Source organism: Corythoichthys intestinalis, chromosome 11, assembly GCF_030265065.1.
Source record: "Corythoichthys intestinalis isolate RoL2023-P3 chromosome 11, ASM3026506v1, whole genome shotgun sequence".
Classification (NCBI taxonomy): domain Eukaryota; kingdom Metazoa; phylum Chordata; class Actinopteri; order Syngnathiformes; family Syngnathidae; genus Corythoichthys; species Corythoichthys intestinalis.
In genome coordinates this window covers 54,304,614-54,328,785 of record NC_080405.1, presented here as the reverse complement: position 1 = coordinate 54,328,785, position 24,172 = coordinate 54,304,614, and the positions used below count along the sequence as shown (strand labels likewise).

At 38.8% G+C, this 24,172-nt stretch overlaps 1 protein-coding gene across 2 annotated transcripts in view; it reads right to left on the bottom strand.

Annotated features, from left to right (window-relative positions):
• Nucleotides 1-24,172, bottom strand: part of htr4 (5-hydroxytryptamine receptor 4) — a 197,369-nt gene that overhangs the window by 51,724 nt on the left and 121,473 nt on the right. For both annotated transcript variants that reach the window (XR_009064886.1, XM_057851113.1), the window contains exon 4: nucleotides 14,756-14,956. Coding sequence is in view for 1 of the 2 variants with exons in the window: in XM_057851113.1 (XP_057707096.1) it covers nucleotides 14,756-14,956 (201 nt within the window). In the remaining variant the exon portion in view is untranslated. The remainder of the gene's footprint in view (nucleotides 1-14,755; nucleotides 14,957-24,172) is intronic.

Below are 24,172 nucleotides of genomic sequence, written 5' to 3'. Positions count from 1 at the left end.
AAATAACTTTTCAAACAGATCATGTGACTAGCACCTTAGAGGTGGTTATTTGCTTTACTTAGCCAAAACTACCTGTTTTGTGTTTGATTCCTATTCAATACACAACTTTATATTGTTAATGTGGGCTACAGATATTCATGTTTACATTTTTTGGTGGACACTTCTGTAGTCTTATCTATGACAAGTAGTTTAGTAATAGTCTAATCCGACAACTCATTTCAATTTCTTCTGTGTGACAACAACTATGTCAACACTCCATGAATTGTAGTAGTAGCACAACTAAAAATAGAACAACAGCCACATTTGGTTTGTTATGATAGGATTTATGATATTTGAGCACGCAGCGTGTCTTCATTCTGCTCTTTTGTAGCTCGGCATCCGTCCTCTTTCATTCCTCCGTTGCTCTTCTGGAAGAAGGGAGAGGTTTTGTGGCACAGCTGTTCACTTTACTTCTCCGTTTCCCCTCCTGTTATCTTCTAGCCCTCCCGACGCCTCCGTTGACAAGAGTAGATGAGCACGCTCGAGGCAAAATGCTCCATTCTTTTGTGTCTGATTGCGAAGGCCGCTCGCTGCACACGAGCCGAGGATACGCGTCCCCTCTCGCTTAGCTTCCCTTCATTCAACAAAGAGCTACGAGTTCTTTGACAGGCAAAACCTGCGAGGAGCAGCCGGCTCAGATAAAGAGCAAGCGCTTTAACAAGTCTGGATGGAGACCAAGATCACATCAGGACAACATGTAGACCGGATGTTTGTCATAAATACAGATGCGATATATACAGTGGGGCAAATAAGTATTTAGTCAAACACTAATTGTGCAAGTTCTCCCACTTGAAAATATTAGAGAGGCCTGTATGTGTCAACATGGGTAAACCTCAACCATGAGAGACAGAATGTGGGAAAAAAAACAGAAAATCACATTGTTTGATTTTTTAAGAATTTATTTTCAAATCATTGTGAAAAATAAGTATTTGGTCAATACCAAAAGTTCATCTCAATACTTTGTTATGTACCCTTTCTTGGCAATAACAGAGGCCAAATGTTTTCTGTGACTCTTCACAAGCTTTTTACACTCTGTTGCTGGTATTTTGGCCCATTCCTCCATGCAGATCTCCTCTAGAGCAGTGATGTTTTGGGGCTGTCGTTGGGCAACACGGACTTTCAATTCCCTCCTCACCCCGTCGCGTCAAAATGATAACAAGAACGGTGAGCAAAAATCCCAGAACCACACGGGGGGACCTAGTGAATAACATACAGAGAGCTGGGACCACAGTAACAAAGGCTACTATCAGTAACACAATGCGCCGCCAGTGACTCAAATCATGCACTGCCAGACGTGCCCCCCTGCTGAAGAAAGTACACGTCCAGGCACGTTTGTGGTTCGCTAGAGAGCATTTGGATGATCCAGAAGACGATTGGGAGAATGTGTGATGGTCAGTTGAAACCAAAATAGAACTTTTTGGTAGAAACACAGGATCTGGAGTGTTTGGAGGAAAAAGAATACTGAATTGCACCATACACACTGTGAAGCATGGGGGTGGAAACATCATGCTTCGGGGTTGTTTTTCTGCAAAGGGACCAGGACGACTGATCTGTGTAAAGAAAAGAATGAATGGGGCCATGTATCGAGAGATTTTGAGTGAAACTCTCCTTCCATCAGCAAGGGCATTGAAGATGAGACGTGACTGGGTCTTTCAGCATGACAATGATCCCAAACACACAGCCAGGGCAACAAAGGAGTGGCTTCGTAAGAAGCATTTCAAGGTCCTGGAGTGGCCTAGCCAGTCTCCAGATCTCAACCCCATTGAAAATCAGTGGAGGGAGTTGAAAGTCCGTGTTGCCCACGACAGCCCCAAAACATCACTGCTCTAGAGGAGAGCTACATGGAGGAATGGGACAAAATACCAGCAACAGTGTGTAAAAAGCTTGTGAAGAGTTTCAGAAAACGTTTGGCCTCTGTTATTGCCAACAAAGGGTACATAACAAAGTACTGAGATGAACTTTTGGTATTGACCAAATACTTATTTTTCACCATGATTTGAAAATAAATTCTTTAAAAATCAAACAGTGTGATTTTCTGTTTTTTTTTTTTCCTACATTCCGTCTCTCATGGTTGAGGTTTACCCATGTTGACAATTATAGGCCTCTCTAATATTTTCAAGTGGGAGAACTTGCACAATTAGTGGCTGACTAAAAACTTATTTGCCCCACTGTATCAAATGGACAGTCTATCCAATCTGGACAATATGTCCTGAAAAAAATATTGATAATCAGATATTACTTTTCCTTCCATCCATCCATCCATATTTATCTTGTTTTTCAACTGGGGTGGAAAGTGGAAAGCCTTTCTTATAAAGTGGCAGTTACTACCCCATGCCACCCTGGTGGATCCAACTATGCTCAACACGGAGTAAATGTATCGCGTTACTGGTATGCATCTCTCAAAACAAAAAACAAAATCAAACCTCAGTCTCGCCAATAGTTATCTGAGGAGGGCAGTACTTTTTACAACTTTACACTCCGCAAAAAGCACTTTTTGTCATTGCTTGTGGTGCCACTAGTAGATTTTTTTTCTTCATTTTTTCGTTTGCAAATGCTGTTAACCAGCAATTGTTCATGTTTGAAGTGTCACCTTTTAACTGCAAGTTTGCGTTTAGGAAAAGACTGCCAATGTTTTATAACAGGCTAATGTAAGTTGTCTTTTTCCCCATTCTCGCAGTCGGCGTGATGTCACGATGACGTCATCTCGCATAGCAACGTGTCGCCATTTTGAGATGGGGGCACGCACATCCGTAGACAAATGTTGTCTGAAATTCATACATATCAGCTGTGTTTTGCGTCTTTTTTCATAAAAACGTCTTAAACATGACTTACATGACTGGATTTAGGTTCCCACTGGCGAAAATGGTCCACGGAACCGTCGTCTTTTACTGTTCCTCGATTGATTGCTTTCAACCATTTGCTTGTCCTTTTCTTCTCACGAGGAAGAATCAAGAACTTCAAACGCGGCTCCGCACTCTTCCTTATGTTACAACCCGCAACATAGCAACTTTTAGTCATTCCGACGGAAAAAAAGACCACATATCAGAAAAGTTCAACGCGTTTGTACTACAATGCACGACAGAGCAACTGCTTGTGACTCGTGTTTTGCCCCCATTTCAATATGGTGACGCTTTGTTGTGGCTGGTGACGTCATTAATGCCTGGATGTCCGACTGCGAGGATTAGGCTACATTCATACTACAGGTCTTAATGCACGAATCCGATTTTCTTGTGTTTTTCCGACTCGAGTGAGGCATTAACTAGACGGTCTGAATGTGACAAGTCGCATAGAACTGGACCATTTCAAATCCGTTCTGGGTCACTTTCGTATGTGGTTCAAATCCGATCCGGGCCACATTTTCCCAGACTGTCGCGGCGGTCTGTACTGTCCAGTCTCTCAAATCGGAATTCATGCAGCAAATACGTCATCAAAAAGCGAGAGAGACGCTACGGTAGCGGTGCAGCTGTGCGTTATTAGCGCCTAGCTTGCCTTGAACAGGGCTTTTTAGGAAGGGTCGGACTTGACAATAGTCATAAAAAAATAAAAATGGGTTGAGGACAAGCCTGAGAATGATCGGTTTTCTGTCTGCTCCATATAAGCAATATTTCAACATTGCTTACACGGCCGAGTGTCGGGGCAAACTGCCTGTATGTGTGTGTGACATGCACAGACAGTGCATCCATGCTATCGATCCATATACTTTGAATATAAGCCTAGACGGGGATTATTTATGTCTGTTATTTGTATCCTCTTTTTAAAAAGCAAAATATGATATCCCTGGAATGACGGATGACAGCCAGCATGTGTGGTCATATGTTTTGATGCTTCTGCGCATGCGGGTCGTCTTGTTCAGCGCGTGTTGGACTGCTAATTAGTGCGCATGCTTAATACTTGAATGGTCTCAATGGACATAGGCACGCCAAAAAAACAGATATGATAAAAAATCGGATTTGTGCATTAAAGGGATCCTCTATTTTTATTTTTAAGACAAGTAATTCTTAAAAGATAGATGTTTGTGTGAGTTATAATAATTTAATATTAAAACCCCTCTTAATGTTTTTGTTTTAATAAAGTTTGTAAAATTATTTTAAGTGATAGGTCGCCATTCTTGTTACGTCGCAGTGCGTGACGTCACCGGGCCTGTTGCCGAAATTCCAGCATGTCACTCATTAGCTTTCCCAACATGTCGTCAGTTCTACCCTTCCTATTTGAACCAGATCTGAAAAGTGAGGAACAGGACAGCACTGTCGGTCGTTCACAAGACGAGCTTCAGGGAAAAATGCGTACCTGGTAAGATAAAAGTTGGGGAAAATTCTCAATGACAACAGAGCAAGAGAGCGTATAATGTTGGGAACACCGGTTGGGAGCGAGAGTGTATGCTGTTGGGAACTCCGGTTTTATTAGCAGATATTCAAGGTAAGCATATTGCGTTTTCAAACTTATTCCAAAATAATTATGTAGATTGTTAGCATCCAGAGCTGTCATTTGCTTTACATACAGTACAGGCCAAAGAGCACACCTTGTGTAATCCATGTCTTGTACATTGTAACGCGTGGTAGCTAGGATACCTGTATAAAAGTACCAAAAAGGGGAGAAGCTTCCACCTATGCACATTTATTCACAAAAATAATATTTCCACCTTGACCACTCTTCACTCAGGAGCTCAGGATTACGCAAACACGCGTTCCCTCAAACTCCAACATTGTTGTAAGGTCCACGTCAGAGTCACTGTCGTCACTGTAGCGTGCCATAGTGGTTTGATTATTTGGTATGATTTGGGGAAAACTCCCACGAATAATAGTCAACAAAAAAGATAGCAATAGTTATCCAAATCCGCGTTGTTTACTCACTCGAAGATCCAGGAATTAGACCGATCCCATGGCAATGTTGCACCCGCGATCAGGCTGTCGATTCCAAAAAATAAACTGATCAGAAAAGCCGCTGTGGGACCGACGAATCCAGAAACTAGATGGATCCCTTACTTGACTGAGGATCCAGGAAAAATGTTCGGGCGCCAGTTGTAACGCGTGGTGGGTAGGATACGTGCATACAGGGACCAAAAAGGGGGAGAAGCTTCCACTTATGCACATTTATTCACTAAAAATAATAATTCCACCTTGACCACTCACTTCACTCCCCTTTCCATTTAACTAGAAATTGCATCCAAAAGCAGCACATCGTGGCATTTTACTTTGCGAGTTTAGGCAGCAATAAGCAATTGTTGAACACGCTACACATTTGGAAAGATCCCAATGACGTCATCACTGCGAGCCCGCAAACCATGGCGCCAACTAACGGTCAAAATATGGACTAAATATTATAAAATATTGCTATTGATTTAATATTTTATGTGTTTCTAACAACATATTTTAGTACAAGAGAACAATTGTGGTTTATTAGAGCCTACATGTATTTAAGTTAGAGGATCACTTTAAGACCTGTAGTACGAACCTAGCCTAAGTCTCAGTGTAGCAATGCTAACGTTTACAGTAGGGCTGTCAAACAATTAAAATTTTTAATCGAGTTAATTACAGCTTAAAAATTAATTAATCGTAATTAATCACAATTAATCGCAATTCAAACCATCTATAAAATATGCCATATTTTTCTGTAAATTATATATATATATTCTGTAAAATAAATTGTTGGAATGGAAAGATAAGCCACAAGATGGATATATACATTCAACATACGGTACATAAGGACTGTAGTGGGCATTTCACTCTACTGTCATTTAAATCTGTCTATGCTGTCCTCACTCCGAAGCGTCTACTTTTTCCAAAGCTAGATACAGCTAGTGAACGACGCCTTAATAATTAGACTTCTTCCTTTTTCATCTGATTTATTAATAAAATGGCCTCAAACCATTGTCCTCTTTAGACCGTGGTAAAACTACAAAATAAAAGTACACAAGCATTGCATTAGCAACAACGTTAGCTTAGCACGCTATACAGGTTCACTAAACATAAACAAAAAGCGTCTCATACAAAAAATATAACATTTCGCTTACTAACATAATATGTACATTCTTTACAACAACCATACTTACGGACAAATCTTGTCTAAGGATCATATAAGCACAACATTATCAGCCCGAGACGTCATGCAGCCATAATGAACTGGCAAGGAAACAACATAACCATGTCGCAAAGCGACCACAAGAGTTTGCTGTTGGACAGCACAAAAAGCCTTGCTGTAAAACTTACCAAAAGGCGAATACTTTCTGAGCGGGACATGTGCGTTAATTGCGTCAAATATTTTAATGTGATTAATTAAAAAAATTAATTACCGCGCGTTAACGCGACAATTTTGACAGCCCTAGTTTACAGTGTTTAATATAGATACGTTTCCATATTTTGTATTTGTGAACTTTAATTCTACGGCGTGTATTTGACCAATAAACATCTAGACACAACAACTGGAGTCTCATATGTCATCTACACGCACGCACAAATGTATGCATGCACACGGTGATAAAACGCAGTCGTGAAAATTACTCATTTTTATTTACCTTGCGATAAATGGACTCATTGCATATCGTGACAGCTTAGCAACTTCAATAAAACATGTCGTTAGTTAGTTAGATGGACTTACTTCACCCCCCCCAAAAAGTTTCTCTTCGGATCTACACAATTCACGCAGGTCACCCTTTTTGACTTCAAAGCGGCGAATTTTGCCGAAAGGTGAGTGATTTTCATGCCTGCCGTACACAAAGGCATCAGTGAAACATGCAGGTCAAACAACACAGACACATGCGAGAGACAACTTTGTTCTAAATCTCTACAAGGTGCCCCGATACAACCTGAGGCCACTGGCTGCACTAATTACCGTCTTGTACCCTAAGTTTGACCTGAAGCGGGCAGCCCATCGCTGCCTCAGCCCTTCATTATGGTTTTACCACCACAGCATCAACACACAAGGTCACTTAAACACAGACGACAGCAGCAGAGTCAAAAAGTTTGCCAGCTCCAAACAGGCACAATTCCAATTCCTGACTGAAGTACAAATGCGACACAAAGTCCACATCTTCACAGTCTTCACCAAAGATGCAATTTTCGATACAAAGTTTGCGGTAACAAACTCATAATACGGCAATACGACAATTATCGATGTACGGGTCAGGAACAGAAACAGTTCATTGAGCAAGTTTGGTTGTCAATAGGACAATGGACTCGCGCTAGCTTAGCCACTTTGGAGCCTGCAGCCAAAAAATAACAAACTGCACGGAATTTATTGAAATCAACTCCATTGACTAATTAAACCCCGACTAACTTGAAAATTAAGCCTAATAGAGTTGTCCGTAATTATCGGGTAGCCGATATTATCAGCCGATAAAAGCATTAAAAAAAATTTTAAAAGCTTTTTTCGTTGAAAATTCTTGTGAATAAATGCTTAAATCCCAGAACTCTTTATAGATATGGATGTAAAACAGTCTCGATTCTTGGTTAAAAGGAAAAATAAACCTTGCAGTTAGCATGTATTTTACGGAAATATGTAGAAGTACAATGCTAGTCTGTTAGTGAATGTAGCTAGTGGCTGCCTTATGTAAACAGAGCTTTTTTCGTTGAAAATTCTTGTGAATAAATGATTAAATCCCTGAATTCTTTATAGATATGGATGTAAAGCAGTCTCTATTCTTGGTTAAAAGCAAAAAAAAAAAAAAACATGCAGTTAGCATTTATTTCACGTAAATATGTCGAAGTACAATGCTAGTCTATCAGTGAATATAGCTAGCGGCGGCCTTATGCAAACACAGCTTTTCCAGTGAAAACTTAAACGTTTAAATCCCCAAATTCTTTATAGATACGGACGTAAAAAAAACAAAACAAAACAAAAAAACACACAGTTAGCATTTATTTTATGTAAATATGTCGAAGTATAATGTTAGACGTAAATGTTGCTAGCGGCCGCCTTATGTAAACAGAGATTTTCCGGTGAAAATTCTTGTGACTAAATGCTTAAATCCCCGAATTCTTCATAGATATGGAAGTAAAACAGTCTCGATTCTTGGTTAAATTCAAGAAAACAGTGCAGCTAACTTTTATTTCCCTTAAATATGTCGAAGTACAATGCTAGTCTGTTAGTAAATGTAGCTAGCGGCCGCCTTATGTAAACAGAGCTTTTTTCGTTGAAAATTCTTGTGAATAAATGATTAAATCCCTGAATTCTTTATAGATGTGGACGTAAAACAGTCTCGATTCTTGGTTAAAAGCAAAAAAAAAAACCAAAAAGGTGCATGTAGCATTCCTTTTACGTAGGTATATCGAAGTACAATTCTTGTCTGTTAGTAAATGTAGCTAGTGGCCGCCTTATGTAAACAGCTTTCCGGTGAAATTTTTTGTAAATAAATGCTTAAGTCCTCGAATTCTTCATAGAGATTGACGTAAAATGTCTCGATTCTTGGTTAAAAACAAACAACAAAAAAACATATCAGTTAGCATTTATTTTACGGGAATATGTCAAGGTACAATGCTAGTCTGTTAGTGAATGTAGCTAGTGGCCGCCTTATGCAAACAGAGCTTTTTTTGTTGAAAATTCTTGTGAATAAATGATTAAATCCCCAAATTCTTTATAGATATGGACGTAAAACAGTCTCGATTCTTGGTTAAAAGCATATAAAAAGAAAAAAAAAAAAAACAGTGCAGTTAGCATTTATTTTACGTAAATATGTCGAAGTACAATGCTAGTCTGTTAGTGAATGTACTGTAGCTAGCGACCGCCTTATGTAAACAGAGCTTTTCCTATGAAAATTCTTGTGAATAAATGCTTAAATCCCCAAATTCTTTATAGATATGGACGTAAAACAGTGTCGATTCTTGGTTAAAAGCAAAAAAAAAAAAAAAAAAAAACGTTCATTTAGCATTAATTTTACGTAACTATGTCGAAGTACAAAGCTAGTCTGTTAGTGAAAATAGCTAGCAGCGGCCTGATGCAAACTGAGCTTTTTTCGTTGAAAATACTTGTGAATAAATGCTTAAGTCCCCGAATTCGTGATAGATATGGACGTAAAACAGTCTCGATTCTTGGTTAAAAACAACAACAAAAAAAACTTGCAGTTGCATTTATTTTACGTAAATGTGTCGAAGTACAATGCTAGTCTGTTAGTGAATTTAGCTAGCGGCCGCCTGATGTAAACATAGCTTTTTTCATAGAAAATTCTTGTGAATAAATGCTTAAACCCCTGAATTCTTATATTATAAATATGGACGTAAAACAGTCTCTATTCTTGGTTAAAAGCAAAAAAACATGCAGTTAGCATTTATTTTACGTAGATATCGCGAACTATGATGCCAATGCAGTAGCGGCTAATTTCTCCCATCGATTTTTTTCACAACGTTTCAAAATGTATGCATGGTACGAAAAATATAATAATTACCTTGAATCCTCGAACAAATCACTCGTGAGACAATCCTTCCCGTTTGTATGCAGTACAGCTTTCGTACTTTTTCAACAGAAATCCGGCGTTAGATCGCTGCGTGCCTGTTTGTGAATAGCTCCTCTTCATGTGGGTGGCCCCCTACTTGAAGGCGAGCCGCAGTACATGACTGATCTGACCCGTCAATACCATTATGAAGTTTATGATTAGCCATAATATTTTAAGTCCACGACCGCATATATAAATATCGGTTTGAAATGATTTTTGGAATTGGACAATATTGGGATATCGTTTAAAAAGTTTTTATCGACAACTCTAAAGCCTAATGTCAAAAATTCAGAGCTTGACATCTTCATACACGGTGACAGTTTTCATGTAACTGGTGAGAAACATCCAAGCATAATGAAGAAAATGGCGGCAAGAGGGAAGATGAGACATGATGAGGAGCGCGGGGATCTGACGGAGACTAATAAAGACTGATTACCTCAAAATGAATTGGGAACAGGCTCTTCCGGGGGTTTGGAGGCAGCTGCATGGTTAAGACCAAGATCATGCCTTCTTCCCCCACAGTCCAATGAACTTAACTAAGAGTTCATTTCCTGTCTCGGTTCTTTTGCTTGTTTAAAACTATTCATAAAAACGCGACAAATTTTCAGTGACGCAGAACAGCGTTTCATCATGTTTTCATCAGCAGTCAGGGGAATGTGACACGGCAGAAGACCAAAGGGCTTTTCTCTCCCAGTGAATTCCATCATTTCACACGGGAGGGAAAATTCATCCGGAGCGAACGCTCCGACAGATGTCGCATGTGACATGTGTCGCGAGCGAGGGTGCCGGATCGCCGCTTGCCAGATTGTACGGTGACCCATCTGGACCTCGACTCATCACCAGCATTCTCCTCCAAAGGCGATACTGTAAGGCTCATCAGACCGATTATCTTAGAATGATAACCGTTGCTCAGAGTGTCTTGGTTCAAAATCACCAAATTGTGATGATTTGCACTCTCTTAGCATCACTCTTGAAATACCTTTTGTCTCTTAAAAATAACTCGATTGGCTGCAATTGATGACTATATTACTGTCAAAGTCAGCATGTAAAGTAATACAGTGAAGAAAATACAGTAGTATGAAAAAGTACCGGAACCTTCTGAAATTTCTCACATTTCTGCATAAAATCATCAAATGTAATCTGATTTTGTCAAAATCACACAGATGAAAAAACAGTGTCTGCTTTAACTAAAACTACCCAAATATTCATAGGTTTTCGTAACCTCCGTGAAGTTGGCCCCCCATCAGACGCAAATTAACTTTTTATCTAAAATACTCCTAAATCGGTAAAATATTGACCTGAATCTATCTTTAAAATAGTTTAAAAACTTTCACATGTCGAAAGTAGACAAAAGGGTAATTATGGAATAACAGGAGCAATTTTAAAGACTTTAACGGTTGATTGACCACATTAAATTAATTGAATGTAGTTTAAAGCTGCTGATACAGAATGGGGATTTGAGTATATTATCTATTATTTTTAACTGTTAACTTGATACTGAAATAGTCGTTTATTTAAGCCTGCGAGGCTTTAAAATTTTTTTTTTTTTTTTTTTTTTTTTTACAGTTTTTTTAACTACAGTGCCTTGCAAAAGTATTCAGCCCCCTTGAACCTTGCAACCTTTCGCCACATTTCAGGCTTCAAACAAAGATATAAAATTTTAATTTTTTGTCAAGAATCAACAACAAGTGGGACACAATCGTGAAGTGGAACAAAATTTATTGGATAATTGAAACTTTTTTAACAAATAAAAAACTGAAAAGTGGGGCGTGCAACATTATTCGGCCCCCTTGCGTTAATACTTTGTAGCGCCACCTTTTGCTCCAATTACAGCTGCAAGTCGCTTGGGGTATGTTTCTATCAGTTTTGCACATGGAGAGACTGACATTCTTGCCCATTCTTCCTTGCAAAACAGCTCGAGCTCAGTGAGGTTGGATAGAGAGTGTTTGTGAACAGCAGTCTTCAACTCTTTCCACAGATTCTCGATTGGATTCAGGTCTGGACTTTGACTTGGCCATTCTAACACCTGGATACGTTTATTTTTGAACCATTCCATTGTAGATTTGGCTTTATGTTTTGGATCATTGTCCTGTTGGAAGATAAATCTCCGTCCCAGTCTCAGGTCTTGTGCAGATACCAACAGGTTTTCTTCCAGAATGTTCCTGTATTTTGCTGCATCCATCTTCCCGTCAATTTTAACCATCTTCCCTGTCCCTGCTGAAGAAAAGCAGGCCCAAACCATGATGCTGCCACCACCATGTTTGACAGTGGGGATGGTGTGTTCAGGGTGATGAGCTGTGTTGCTTTTACGTCAAACATATCGTTTTGCATTGTGGCCAAAAAGTTCAATTTTGGTTTCATCTGACCAGAGCACCTTGTTTGGTGTGTCTCCCAGGTGGCTTGTGGCAAACTTTAAATGAGTCTTTTTATGGATATCTTTGAGAAATGGCTTTCTTCTTGCCACTCTTCCATAAAGGCCAGATTTGTGCAGTGTACGACTGATTGTTGTCCTATGGACTCTCCCACCTCAGCTGTAGATCTCTGCAGTTCATCCAGAGTGATCATGGGCCTCTTGGCTGCATCTCTGATCAGTATTCTCCTTGTTTGAGAAGAAAGTTTGGAAGGACGGCCGTGTCTTGGTAGATTTGCAGTGGTCTGATGCTCCTTCCATTTCAATATGATGGCTTGCACAGTGCTCCTTGAGATGTTTAAAGCTTGGGAAATCTTTTTGTATCCAAATCCGGCTTTAAACTTCTCCACAACAGTATCTGGGACCTGACTGGTGTGTTCCTTGGTTTTCATAATGCTCTCTGCACTTTAAACAGAACCCTGAGACTATCACAGAGCAGGTGCATTTATACGGAGACTTGATTACACACAGGTGGATTCTATTTATCATCATCGGTCATTTAGGACAACATTGGATCATTCAGAGATCCTCACTGAACTTCTGGAGTGAGTTTGCTGCACTGAAAGTAAAGGGGCCGAATAATATTGCACGCCCCACTTTTCAGTTTTTTATTTGTTAAAAAAGTTTAAATTATCCAATAAATGTTGTTCCACTTCATGATTGTGTCCCACTTGTTGATTCTTGACAAAAAAAAATAAATTTCATATCTTTGTTTGAAGCCTAAAATGTGTGTGTGGGGGGGTGTCATCAATAATCGATTTATAATCGAATCATATCCTCTGAATCGTAATCGTAATTGAATCGTTAGGTGCCCAAAGATTCCCAACTCTATTCAACAGTGATGAAACAACTTTTTTCACCAAGCTGCTTAGCAATTTGCTCAGTAGCCCTTCACAGCCTTGCTGAGGTGAACAATTTTGTCTCTGTTTTCTTTGGACAGCTCTTTGGTCTTGACCATGTTACTAGTTTGAGTTTTACTGATTGTTTGGGGTGGACAGGTCTCTTTATGCTGCCATTGATCTACAACAAGTGCATCTGATTCAGGATAATACAAGGAGTGGAGGGAAACTTTTAATAGGCAGACTAACAGGTCTCTCAGGGTCAGAATTGTAGCTGATCGAAAGGTGTTCAAATAGTTATGTACAGCTGTATCACACAAATAAATTGCTTTAAAGTGATCCTCTAACTTAAATACATGTAGGCTCTAATAAACCACAATTGTTCTCTTGTACAACAATATTTTGTTTGAAACACATAAAATGTTAAATCAATGGCAAAATTTTATAATATTTAGTCCATATTTTGACCGTTAGTTGGCGCCATGGTTTGCGGGCTCGCAGTGATGACGTCATTGGTATCTTACGTTTTCAACAATTGCTTATTGCTGCCTAAACTCGCGAAGTAAAATGCCACGATGTGCTGCTTTTGGATGAAATTTCCGGTCAAATGGAAACAAGGAGAGTGAAGTGAGTGGTCAAGGTGGTTTTACTGAATAAATGTGCATAAGTGGAAGCTTCTCCCCCTTTTTGGTCCCTGTATGCACGCATCCTACCCACCACGCGTTACAACTAGCACCCGAACATTTTTCCTGGATCCTCAGTCAAGTAAGGGATCCGTCTATTTTCTGGATCCGACGGTCCCACCGCGTCTGAAGTATTGGTTTCGGATCCGTCCATTTTTTTTTATTCGTCAGTCCCACAGCGGCTTTTCGGATCAGTCAATTTTGTGGAATCGACGGCCTAATCGCGGCTGCGACATTGCCATGGTATCGGTCTAATTCCTGGATCTTCGAGTGAGTAAAAAACGCAGATATGGATTACTATTGCTATCTTTTTTGTTGACTATTCTTCGTGGGAGTTTTCCCCAAATCATACTAAATAATTAAAGCACTATGGCACGCTACAGTGACGACAGTGACTCTGACGTGGACCTTACAACAATGTTGGGAGTTCGTCAGGGAACGCGTGTTTGCTGAGCTCCCGAGTGAAGAGTGGTCAAGGTGGAAATATTATTTTTTTGTGAATAAATGTGCATAAGTGGAAGTTTCTCCCCTTTTTGGTACTTTTATACACGTATCCTACCTACCACGCGTTACAATGTACAAGACATGGATTACACAAGGTGTGCTCTTTGGCCTGTACTGTAAGCACACGACAGCTCTGGATGCTAACAATCTACATAATTATATTGGGATAAGTTTGAAAACGCAATATGCTTATCTTGAATATCTGCTAATAAAACCGGACAGCATACACTCTCACTCCCAACAGGACTCTCTCGCATCACCAGTTTTGCCCAACTTTTGTCTTATCAGGTATTTGCTGCACGCATTTTTCCCTGAAGCTCGTCTTGTGAACGACCGACAGTGCTGTCCTGCTCTTCACTTTTCAGATCTGGTTCAAATAGGAAGGGTAGAACTGACGATATGTTGGGAAAGCTAACGAGTGACATGCTGGAATTTCCACAACGGGACCAGTGACGTCACGCACTCCGACGTAACAAGTATGGCGACCCATCACTTAAAATAACTTTACAAACTTTATTAAAACAAAAACATTAAGAGGGGTTTTTATATCAAATTATTATAACTCATATTAACATGTATCTTTTAAGAATTACTTGTCTTAAAAACAGAGGATCCCTTTAAAAAATCATGCATTGTGATTTCTGGATTTTTCTTTTTAGATTATCGCTCTCACTGTGGATATGCGCCTACGATGAAAATTTGAGACTCCATGATTTCTAGTGGGAGAATCTTTTTTTACTCAATTCCGATCTTCTGAAAATTACGTGAACAGGCCCAATTTTTGATAATGTTATCGGATTTTATTCATAACCTGGGCAAACCAAGGTGATGCCTTCCTTGTAAACTTGATCCCTACCTGTCGAGGGCGATGCAGCACAGGTGCATGATGGAGGCGGTGGTGAGCAGAACGTCCAGCGAGGTGCGCACCAGGCAGAAGGTCTCGCCGTAGATCCACTGCTGGTGCACCAGATCGATGGCGCCGAACGGCATCACCAGCAGCGAAACCAACAGGTCGGCGAAGGCCAGGGACACGATGAAGTAGTTGGTCTTAATTTTCCTACCAACGACACACACACAAATGATGATCCATTTTGTCACGCTGTGGCCAATGTTAACAATATATAGCGGGTCGGGGGTCTCGGCGCAAATGAGCCCTCCCATGATGCAACCCTGACTCATGCAGGCTGAATTGTTGAGTCATGTGCAATATGAAGCTGCTATTAACAAAACGCACACCCACGTCAAGCTTTTTGTTTGTTACTCACACTGCAGGTTTTTTAATGATGACAGCAGAGGGAAGAGAAACGGTTTTATTCTAAATAAATAAAATAGAAATATTCCTCACGACTGGGATGGACAAAGTAATGTTTTGAGAAGAATTCATTGAAATGAATTGCAAGAAGGGATAAACTAAAGATCAAGTGCATAGGTTTGTTCTCAACATTGGTAGGGACGATATTAAAGCATAACCTGCATGTACACTTGTTGCTGGGGACGATACATTAATAAGACCAAACAGATTGGGTGAACGGAGGTCAGGGCTACATTTCTCACGAATATAAACCTAATTAATAAAAATGCTAAATCAGGGGTGCTCGTTATATTGATCTCCTTCGACCAGTCAATCGCTACACTATGGGTAGCTCGAGGCATCCAAAAATGTACATAGTTAATTATGATTAGCCTATGTTGTGTTGTGAGAGCAACAGATAAGGCTACGCAGCACCCATCTCTCTCTAAGCAGCTTCTTGCTCAAGTTTATATGGTTCTATAGTTTCCAAGAGAGTACACCGTATTTTTCAAAGTTTAATTAACGTTAACAGTAGTAAACACAAACAGAATGACACCTCTCTCGAAGCAGCGTCCTACTCGAGTTTTGCAGGTTTGCAAGTTCACACAGCTTAATGTTATGCTAACAGTGATGCAGATCGGACTTTCAGTAGCAAAATTAGTGGTGTGTTTCCCACTTCCACAACATTGACGTCTTTTTAAATTCAGGCATGAAAATGGGTCAGATGTTAAAAAGGTGAGAATGGTGTGGAGGACATATGTTCCGGCGTTTTGCCAAAATGTCTACATTGGCGAAACGTCCCACTGACGACCCATCTTCAGCTTTCGGGCAGAGGGCAACACATTTTGATTTAAAATGTCCTGGTATTTCAAAGCATTCATGATGCTATGCACCCTAACAAGGTTCCCAGGGCCTTTGTAAGCGAAACAGCCCCACAGCATCACTGACGCACCCCCATACTTCACAGTGGGTATGAGGTGCTTTTCAGCATGCGCATCTTTCATGGCACGCCAGACCCACTTAGAGTGTTTGAGACCCACTTAGATTGTTTGTTGCCACAAAGCTCAATCTTGGTCTCATCTGACCACCTGTCCACAAACTCAGTCAGTCACACTCCAAACTCCACTATGGCCAAGACCAAAGAGCTGTCGAAGGACAGCAGAGACATAATTGTAGAGCTGCACCAGGCTGGGAAGACTGAATCTGCAATAGGTAAAATGCTTGGTGTAATGAAATCAACTGTGGGAGCAATTATTAGAAAATGGAAGACATACAAGACCACTGATAATCTCCCTCGATCTGGCGCTCCATGCAAGATCTCACCCCATGGCGTCAAAATGATAACAAGAACGGTGAGCAAAAATCCCAGAACCACACTGGGGGACCTAGTGAATGACCTACAGAGAGCTGGGACCACAGTAACTACTATCAGTAAAACAATGCGCCGCCAGGGACTCAAATCCTGCACTGCCAGACGTGTCCCCCTGCTGAAGAAAGTACACGTCCAGGCCCATCTACGGTTCGCTAGAGAGCATTTGGATGATCAGATTCAGAATATTTATTGTCATTGTTGCAAAAAGCACAACAAAACTTTGTTTGGAGCATCCATACAACTAAGTTGGTAAAGTGCAAAACCCATATAATAAAAACCCTTAAGTACCAATTGTAAACATTGACAGAGTATTAGACATAAGTACAAAAAAGATTCCACAGCAGCATAAATCCAGGAGAGGACTGGGAGAATGTGCTATGGTCAGATGAAACCAAAATAGAACTTTTTAGTAGAAAAACAGGTTCTCGTGTTTGGAGGAGAAAGAATCCTGAATTGCATCAAAAGAACACCATACCCACTGTGAAGCATGGGGGTGGAAACATCATTGTTTGGGGCTGCTTTTCTGCAAAGAGACCAGGACGACTGATCTGTGTAAAGGAAAGAATGAATGGGGCCATGTATCAAGAGATTTTGAGGGAAAATCTCCTTCCATCAGCAAGGGCATTGAAGTTAAGACGTGGCTGGGTCTTTCAGCTTGAAAATAATCCCAAAGACACAGCCAGGGCAACAAAGAAGCGGCTTCATAAGAAGCATTTCAAGGTCCTGGAGTGGCCTAGCCAGTCTCCAGATCTCAACCCCACACTGCAAAAAAAATAAGTTGTATTTTTTGGCCTAAAACAGTAATTTACATTGGTAAAACTTGAAAATATATGTTATTGACATTTAAGACAATAATCTAAATTAGCACAACGAAGCAAAACAGTTGTATGCTCCAAAATAATGTGGTGAGTTGTTAATACTTAAGTCCATACGTTGTGGTTCAATACAAAGGACGAAAGTTCTGCCAACCCATTTTTCTTTATTGTGAAATGCGGGAAAGCCAACTTTCCAAGTTGGCATTTTTCACTTTTTTGTTGGCTGTGTGCTGCTGTTGCTGCTGCTGCTGTCTAGGACTGAAGTCTGCATAGGTAAGTTCTAAACAACGTTTCATTTATTTTAACGTTAAATCATTCGGGAATTTTGAGTTGTTTCGTAATGGAGAAAGCGACCTACGCATTTTTAACATTTAAACACAAGGCTTTTCGGTCCTTAGCAGTTATAGCGGCTACCTGATGCTATAGGAGGGCTGTAGTACTTAAGCCAGGCAGTAACCTTAGTTTGTCTGGGCAAATCCTATTCAAATATGACGGCATGTTGTCTTCTGACTGACTGCTATTGTGTTAATCCATGTTTAACTCAAAATTGCGGTTGCAACGTTAGCCGACATTTCATTTCATCTTTCATAAATGTGCCTTCGTCACAGCATCAGACATAGGCGGGCATGTTAGAAAATGCTCACGACACGTCAGCAATGCTTTGTCTCAGGTATGTTTACGGGGGTGTGACGGTCAGACCATCAACGGTGTGTGTGTGTGTTTAAGTTAAAATTTGAATTTCCATTGTTCGTCCTGGTTATACTGAATCACGTTGTTTGAAAACGTTGAAATGCATGTATTTGGATCAATTTTATACTGACTGCTGACTTATGTGACTGTCCTGTCCTGTATTAAAAATTTAAAATGGGAAAATATTATATTATTAGTCTTGTCAACTATAGTCCCTCGTCTTTAGTTTACAGTGTTGACATGATTGTCATTAAATTGGTAAAATGTTTAAAATTCTTGCTGACTGCTTTACTAATCCCCAGCAAATTGTCATTTTTCTTTTTTCAGATTGAAATTAATGCAGTGCAAGTTGTGCAAGTTTACCTACGCCGTTGATGCTGTTCTACTGAAACACTATCGACTACATCACAGAGGTCCAACCTGGCCCTGCATCCACAGGGACTGCTGTTGCATGTTTGATGATACTACTACTACTACATGGCACAATTTGCTCTCATTCATTAGTTTGCAATGCATGCACTTGGCCCTGATGGAAGAGATTTGGTGCTCGTAGAGTTTCAATAAAACAAATGTATTGAATGTATGTATTACATCTCTACTTATTTCAACATTTGATTTATGCATCTGATAAAACATTATTGTTTATATTATTGGTTGGATATAGTATATACTTAACCCAACTACTTGGGTTAAGTACACTTCTTACACAGAAGTGCATTCTGTGTAAGAATTTACAGAGGAGTCATTACAATATTATAAATTAGTACAATTTACAGGACAGTTAGTAGAAGTAAGGATTAAATGTTATTACAATGTAAAATATTAAGTTAGAATTTAGGCGAGAGTGAGCTCAAGTTACATTTAAAAGTTATTACAATGTAAAATTATAAATTAGTCCAATTTAGGGAAAAGTTAGCTGAAGTGCGGATTAGAAGTTATTACAATGTAAAATTGTAAGTTAGTAGAACTCACTGTTGAGTTGATAAAAATCAAAACTCAGAGTTGAGCAAACTCAGAAGCAAAACTTAAAATATTTAGCTTAATTTTCCAACTTAAAATTTTATCGAAGTTTGTTGCCTTGAAATTTTGAGTTGACCCAACTTTTTTTTTTACAGTGCATAGAAAATCTGTGGAGGGAGTTGAAAGTCCGTGTTGCCCAACGACAGGCCCAAAACATCACTGCTCTACAGGAGATCTGCATGGAGGAATGGGACAAAATACCAGCAACGGTGTGTGAAAAGCTTGTGAAGAGTTACAGAAAACGTTTGGCCTCTGTTATTGCCAACAAAGGTTACATAACAAAGGATTGAGATGAACTTTTGGTATTGACCAAATACTTATTTTCCACCATGATTTGTAAATACATTCTTTAAAAATCAAACAATGTGATTTTCAGTTTTTTTTTTCTCCACATTCTGTCTCTCATGGTTGAGGTTTAACCATGTTGACAATTACAGGCCTCTCTAATGTTTTCAAGTGGGAGAACTTGCACAATTAGTGGTTGACTAAATACTCATTTGCCCCATTGTAGATATGGACGTAAAACAGTCTCTTGTTTAAAAAAAAAAGTGTTTTATGTAAATACTGCGAACAATTAGGCTAGTCAGTAAGGAAATTAGCAGCCGCCATATGTAAACCAAGAGCTTTTTCAGTGGAAAAGTCTTGTGAATAAATGGTTAAATCCCTGAATTCTTTATAGATATGGACGTAAAACAGTCTCGATTCTTGGTTAAAAGCAACAACAACAAAAAACAAAAACATGGCGGTAGCATTTATTTTATGTAAATATTGCGACAATGAGGCTAGTCAATAAGGAAATTAGTGGCCGTCATGTGTAAACATAGAACTCTTAACGTTGAAAACCTCTGAATAAATAGTTAAATCCCTGAATTCTTGATAGATATGGATGTAAAAGAGTCTTGATTCTTGGTTAAAAGCAAAAAAAAAAAAAAAAGTGAAGTTTGCATTTATATTATGTAAATTTTTTATTTATTTTATCTTTATTTTATCAGGCAGTCTCATCGAGATTAATATCTCTTTTACAAGAGAGGCCTGAGAACAAAGAACCATTCGCAAATATCAAACAACACAAAATACACTAACGGAAACCGTTACAATAATCAGTAAAAACATCAGACAGAAGAGATTTAAAATCACCAAGATGAATGATTGACTGTAGTTTAAGAGTAGTTTGCAATTCATTCCATTTAAGAGGAGCATAGTAGCTAAAGCCAGTTCTGCCAACATTAGTGCGAGTGAATGGAATGTTTAGGGTTAAGTAGTTGGCTGATCGTGTTATGTAGTTACTGGATTTGAATGACAGGAGAGATGTGAGGTAGTTCGGAAGTTTGCACAGTAAAGCCTTATAGATGAATAACACGATATGGGTATTTCTTCTTGATTGTAGTGAGGACCATCCAACGTTTTGATAAAGGGTACAATGATGAGTGTGGAAATTGTCATTGGTGATGAAACGTAGTGCACTGTGATAGACCGGGTTTAACTGTTGAAGAGTTGATGGAGCTGCATGACAGTACAGGATGTCCCCATAATCAAGTACAGAAACAAAAGAAGATAATACAATGGTTTTTCGGTTAGAAGTTGACAGACAGCCTTTGATTCTATACAGGAAGCTAAGTTTAAATTTAAGTTTACGGATTAGATGATGAATATGAGTTTTGAATGATAAATTACTGTCAATCCAAATTCCTAAGTATTTGTATGAATCGGTGAGAGTAATTTGAGTACCATTTAGGGATTTGATTCCGTGTAAGTTATTGTCAGTCATGGTGGAAGTGGAGAAAACCATGTATTTAGTTTTTTCAGCATTTAAAACTAATCTGTGATTATGAAGAGATATTTGTAGGCTATCAAAAGCAGTCTGTAAATGACTCAGAGCTAGAGATGGGGAAGAACCGGGCACATATAGAATACAATCATCAGCAAAAAAGTGGACATTACAATCTTGATTAGGAAGAAAAATATTATTAATGTATAACGTAAAAAGGAGTGGTCCAAGGACAGACCCCTGCGGCACCCCATTTTTAATAGTAAGTAGACTTGATTGAACACCGTCAGCAGCAACAGTTTGAATTCTGTCTGTAAGGTAGGACTTAAACCAGTTGAGGGCATTAACATCTAAACCTATGGCCTGCAGTTTATGAAGTAGAGTTTTATGAGCAACGGTATCGAATGCTTTTGAAAGATCAATGAAAAGAGCAGCACAGAACTGTTTATTATCAAGAAAGGAGACAATGTTATTTATGTCTCCTTATTATTTATGTTATTTAAATATTGCAAAGTATAATGCCAATGCAGTAGCGGCTAATTTCTCCCATTGCTTTTTTCCCCCACGTTTTAAAATGCGTGCATAGTATGAAAAATATAATAATTACCTGGATTCCCTGGAAAAATCACCCCTGAGAAAATCCTTCATGTGTGTATGCAGTACATCTTTCGTAGTTCTTCAATTTAAATCCGGCTTTTGATCACTGCATGTGACCGACTGCTTATAAATGAAACGTAATGTTGGACGCAGTGAATGGGGAATGTGTCATCATGTCAATACATTATGAAGTCTATGGTTGTAATTACAACCTCATTTATTTTTTATTTTTTTTTATATTGTTTTAGGCTAAGCTCAGGTGCCAGTTGAGTCAAAGATTGAAGTTAAACTCAATTAATTCCTGTATTATCATTTTTAGCACACCAGAGCTACTGGTGTCTGATGCGCGTCTTTTCTTATCAAATTTAGTGAGTGCGGCTAATAGTCAAGTATAGCTTATAGTCCAAATATTACAGCAATTATAACAAATAAAATAGGGCTGTCAAAACTATCGCGTTAATTCATTCTTTAAAACAACAAGCATACTTACGGACAAATCTTGTCCAAGGATCATATAAGCACAACATTATCAGCCCGAGACGTTGTGCAGCCATAATGCACTGACAAGAAAACAATAAACCATGTCACAAAGCGACCACAAGAGTTCGCTGTTGGACAGCAGAAAAAGCCTTGCTGTAAAACTTACCAAAAGGCAGAATATTTTCTGAGCGGGACATGTGCGTTAATTGCGTCAAATATTTTAACGTGATTAATTTAAAAAATTTAATTAACACCCGTTAACGCGATAATTTTGACAGCCCTAGTTAAAATATTTGACGCAATTAACGCAGATCCCCTGCTCAGAGAGATTTAAATGACAGTACACAGTGAAACGCTCACTTGTTGTGTTTTATGGAGTTTTGCCGCCCTCTACTGGCGCTTGGGTGCGACTGATTTTATAGGCTTCAGCATCCATGAGCATTGTGTAAGTAATTATTGACATCAACAATGGCGGGCTACTAGTTTATTTTTTGATTGAAAATTTTACAAATTTTATTAAAACGAAAACATTAAGAGGGGTTTTAATATAAAATTTCTATAACTTGTACTAACATTTTTCTTTTTAAGAACTACAAGTCTTTCTATCCATGGATGGCTTTAACAGAATGTTAATAATGTTAATGCCATCTTGTTGATTTATTGTTATAGTAAACAAATAGTCCTTATGTACCGTATGTTGAATGTATATATCCATCTTGTGTCTTATCTTTCCATTCCAACAATAATTTACAGAAAAATATGGCATATTTTATAGATGGTTTGAATTGCGATTAATTACGATTAATTAATTTTTAAGCTGTAATTAACTCGATTCAAAATTTTAAGCGTTTGACAGCCCTAAAATAAATTTGCACAAAATTTCCCTTCTTTCCTATCTCTGCTACCTCACTAGTGGTGGGACAAATAAAGCCGAAGAAAAAGCAAAGGGCGTCATTCGATTGATTTTGTTGAAATTATAATCATGACTGATGTTTTTGTTTGCAACGGTCGCCCACGGGATTTGAACAAATTTCTAATTTACGTTTTGACACTTTGCTACAGTATGTGTCCCCCCCCCCCCATAGTGTGTGCGCACGTGTGTTCGCGCGGGCCCTTCCCTGTGGACCGAGAGGCAATGAGGCAAAAAGAAGACACAAAGATGGTGTGTCATTGCTCTCCCCTTGGGGAGGCCAGACATCGCCGTACACTTTGTTGTTCATACATACCAGAATGTTATCCTTACATGCGACACACACCTGCCAGCATGTACACCCCGCTGCACTTATTTTTGTACTTTGTCCTAACTTACCAAACTGAAACCAAGGTTGCAAAAAGACACAAACAAGGGCATTAAGTGAACATCATCTCAACAAGAAATGACACACTGAAGGGTAGGAGAAGAAGGAGGAGTAATTGATGTGACATATTTCCCCAATGGGACGGTGTGATGATGGCAAATCAATTATAATTTAGATTTTAAGCCAAATTAAAACCAAAAGTAGCCAAGAAAAAAAAAAATTACATATATTTAAAACACACATGATACAAACTAGGGCTGTCAAACGATTAAAATTTTGAATCGAGTTAATTACAGCTTAAAAATGAATTAATCGTAATTAATCGCAATTCAAACCATCTATAAAATATGCCCTATTTTTCTGTAAATTATTGTTGAAATGGAAAGATAAGACAAGATGGATATATACATTCAACATACAGTACATAAGGACTGTATTTGTTTATTATAACAACAAATCAACAAGATGGGATTAACATTATTAACATTCTCTTAAAGCGATCCATGGATAGAAAAATTTGTAGTTCTTAAAAGATAAATGTTAGAACAAGTTATAGAAATTTTATATTAAAACCCCTCTTCATGTTTTCGTTTTAATTTGTAAAATTTTCAATCAAAAATAAACTAGTAGCCTGTCATTGTTGATGTCAGTAATTACTTACACAATGCTCATGGGTGCTGAAGTCTATAAAATCAGTCGCACCCAAGCGCCAGCAGAGGGCGGCAAAACTCCATAAAACACAACAAGTAAGCGTTTCACTCTCCTGTCATTTAAATCTGTCTGAGCGGGGCATCTGCGTTAATTGCGTCAAATATTTTAACGTGATTAATTAAAACAATTAATTACAGCTCGTTAACGCGATAATTTTGACAGCCCTAAATATAATATAATTAGGGCTGTCAAACGATTAAAATTTTTAATCGAGCTAATTACAGCTTAACA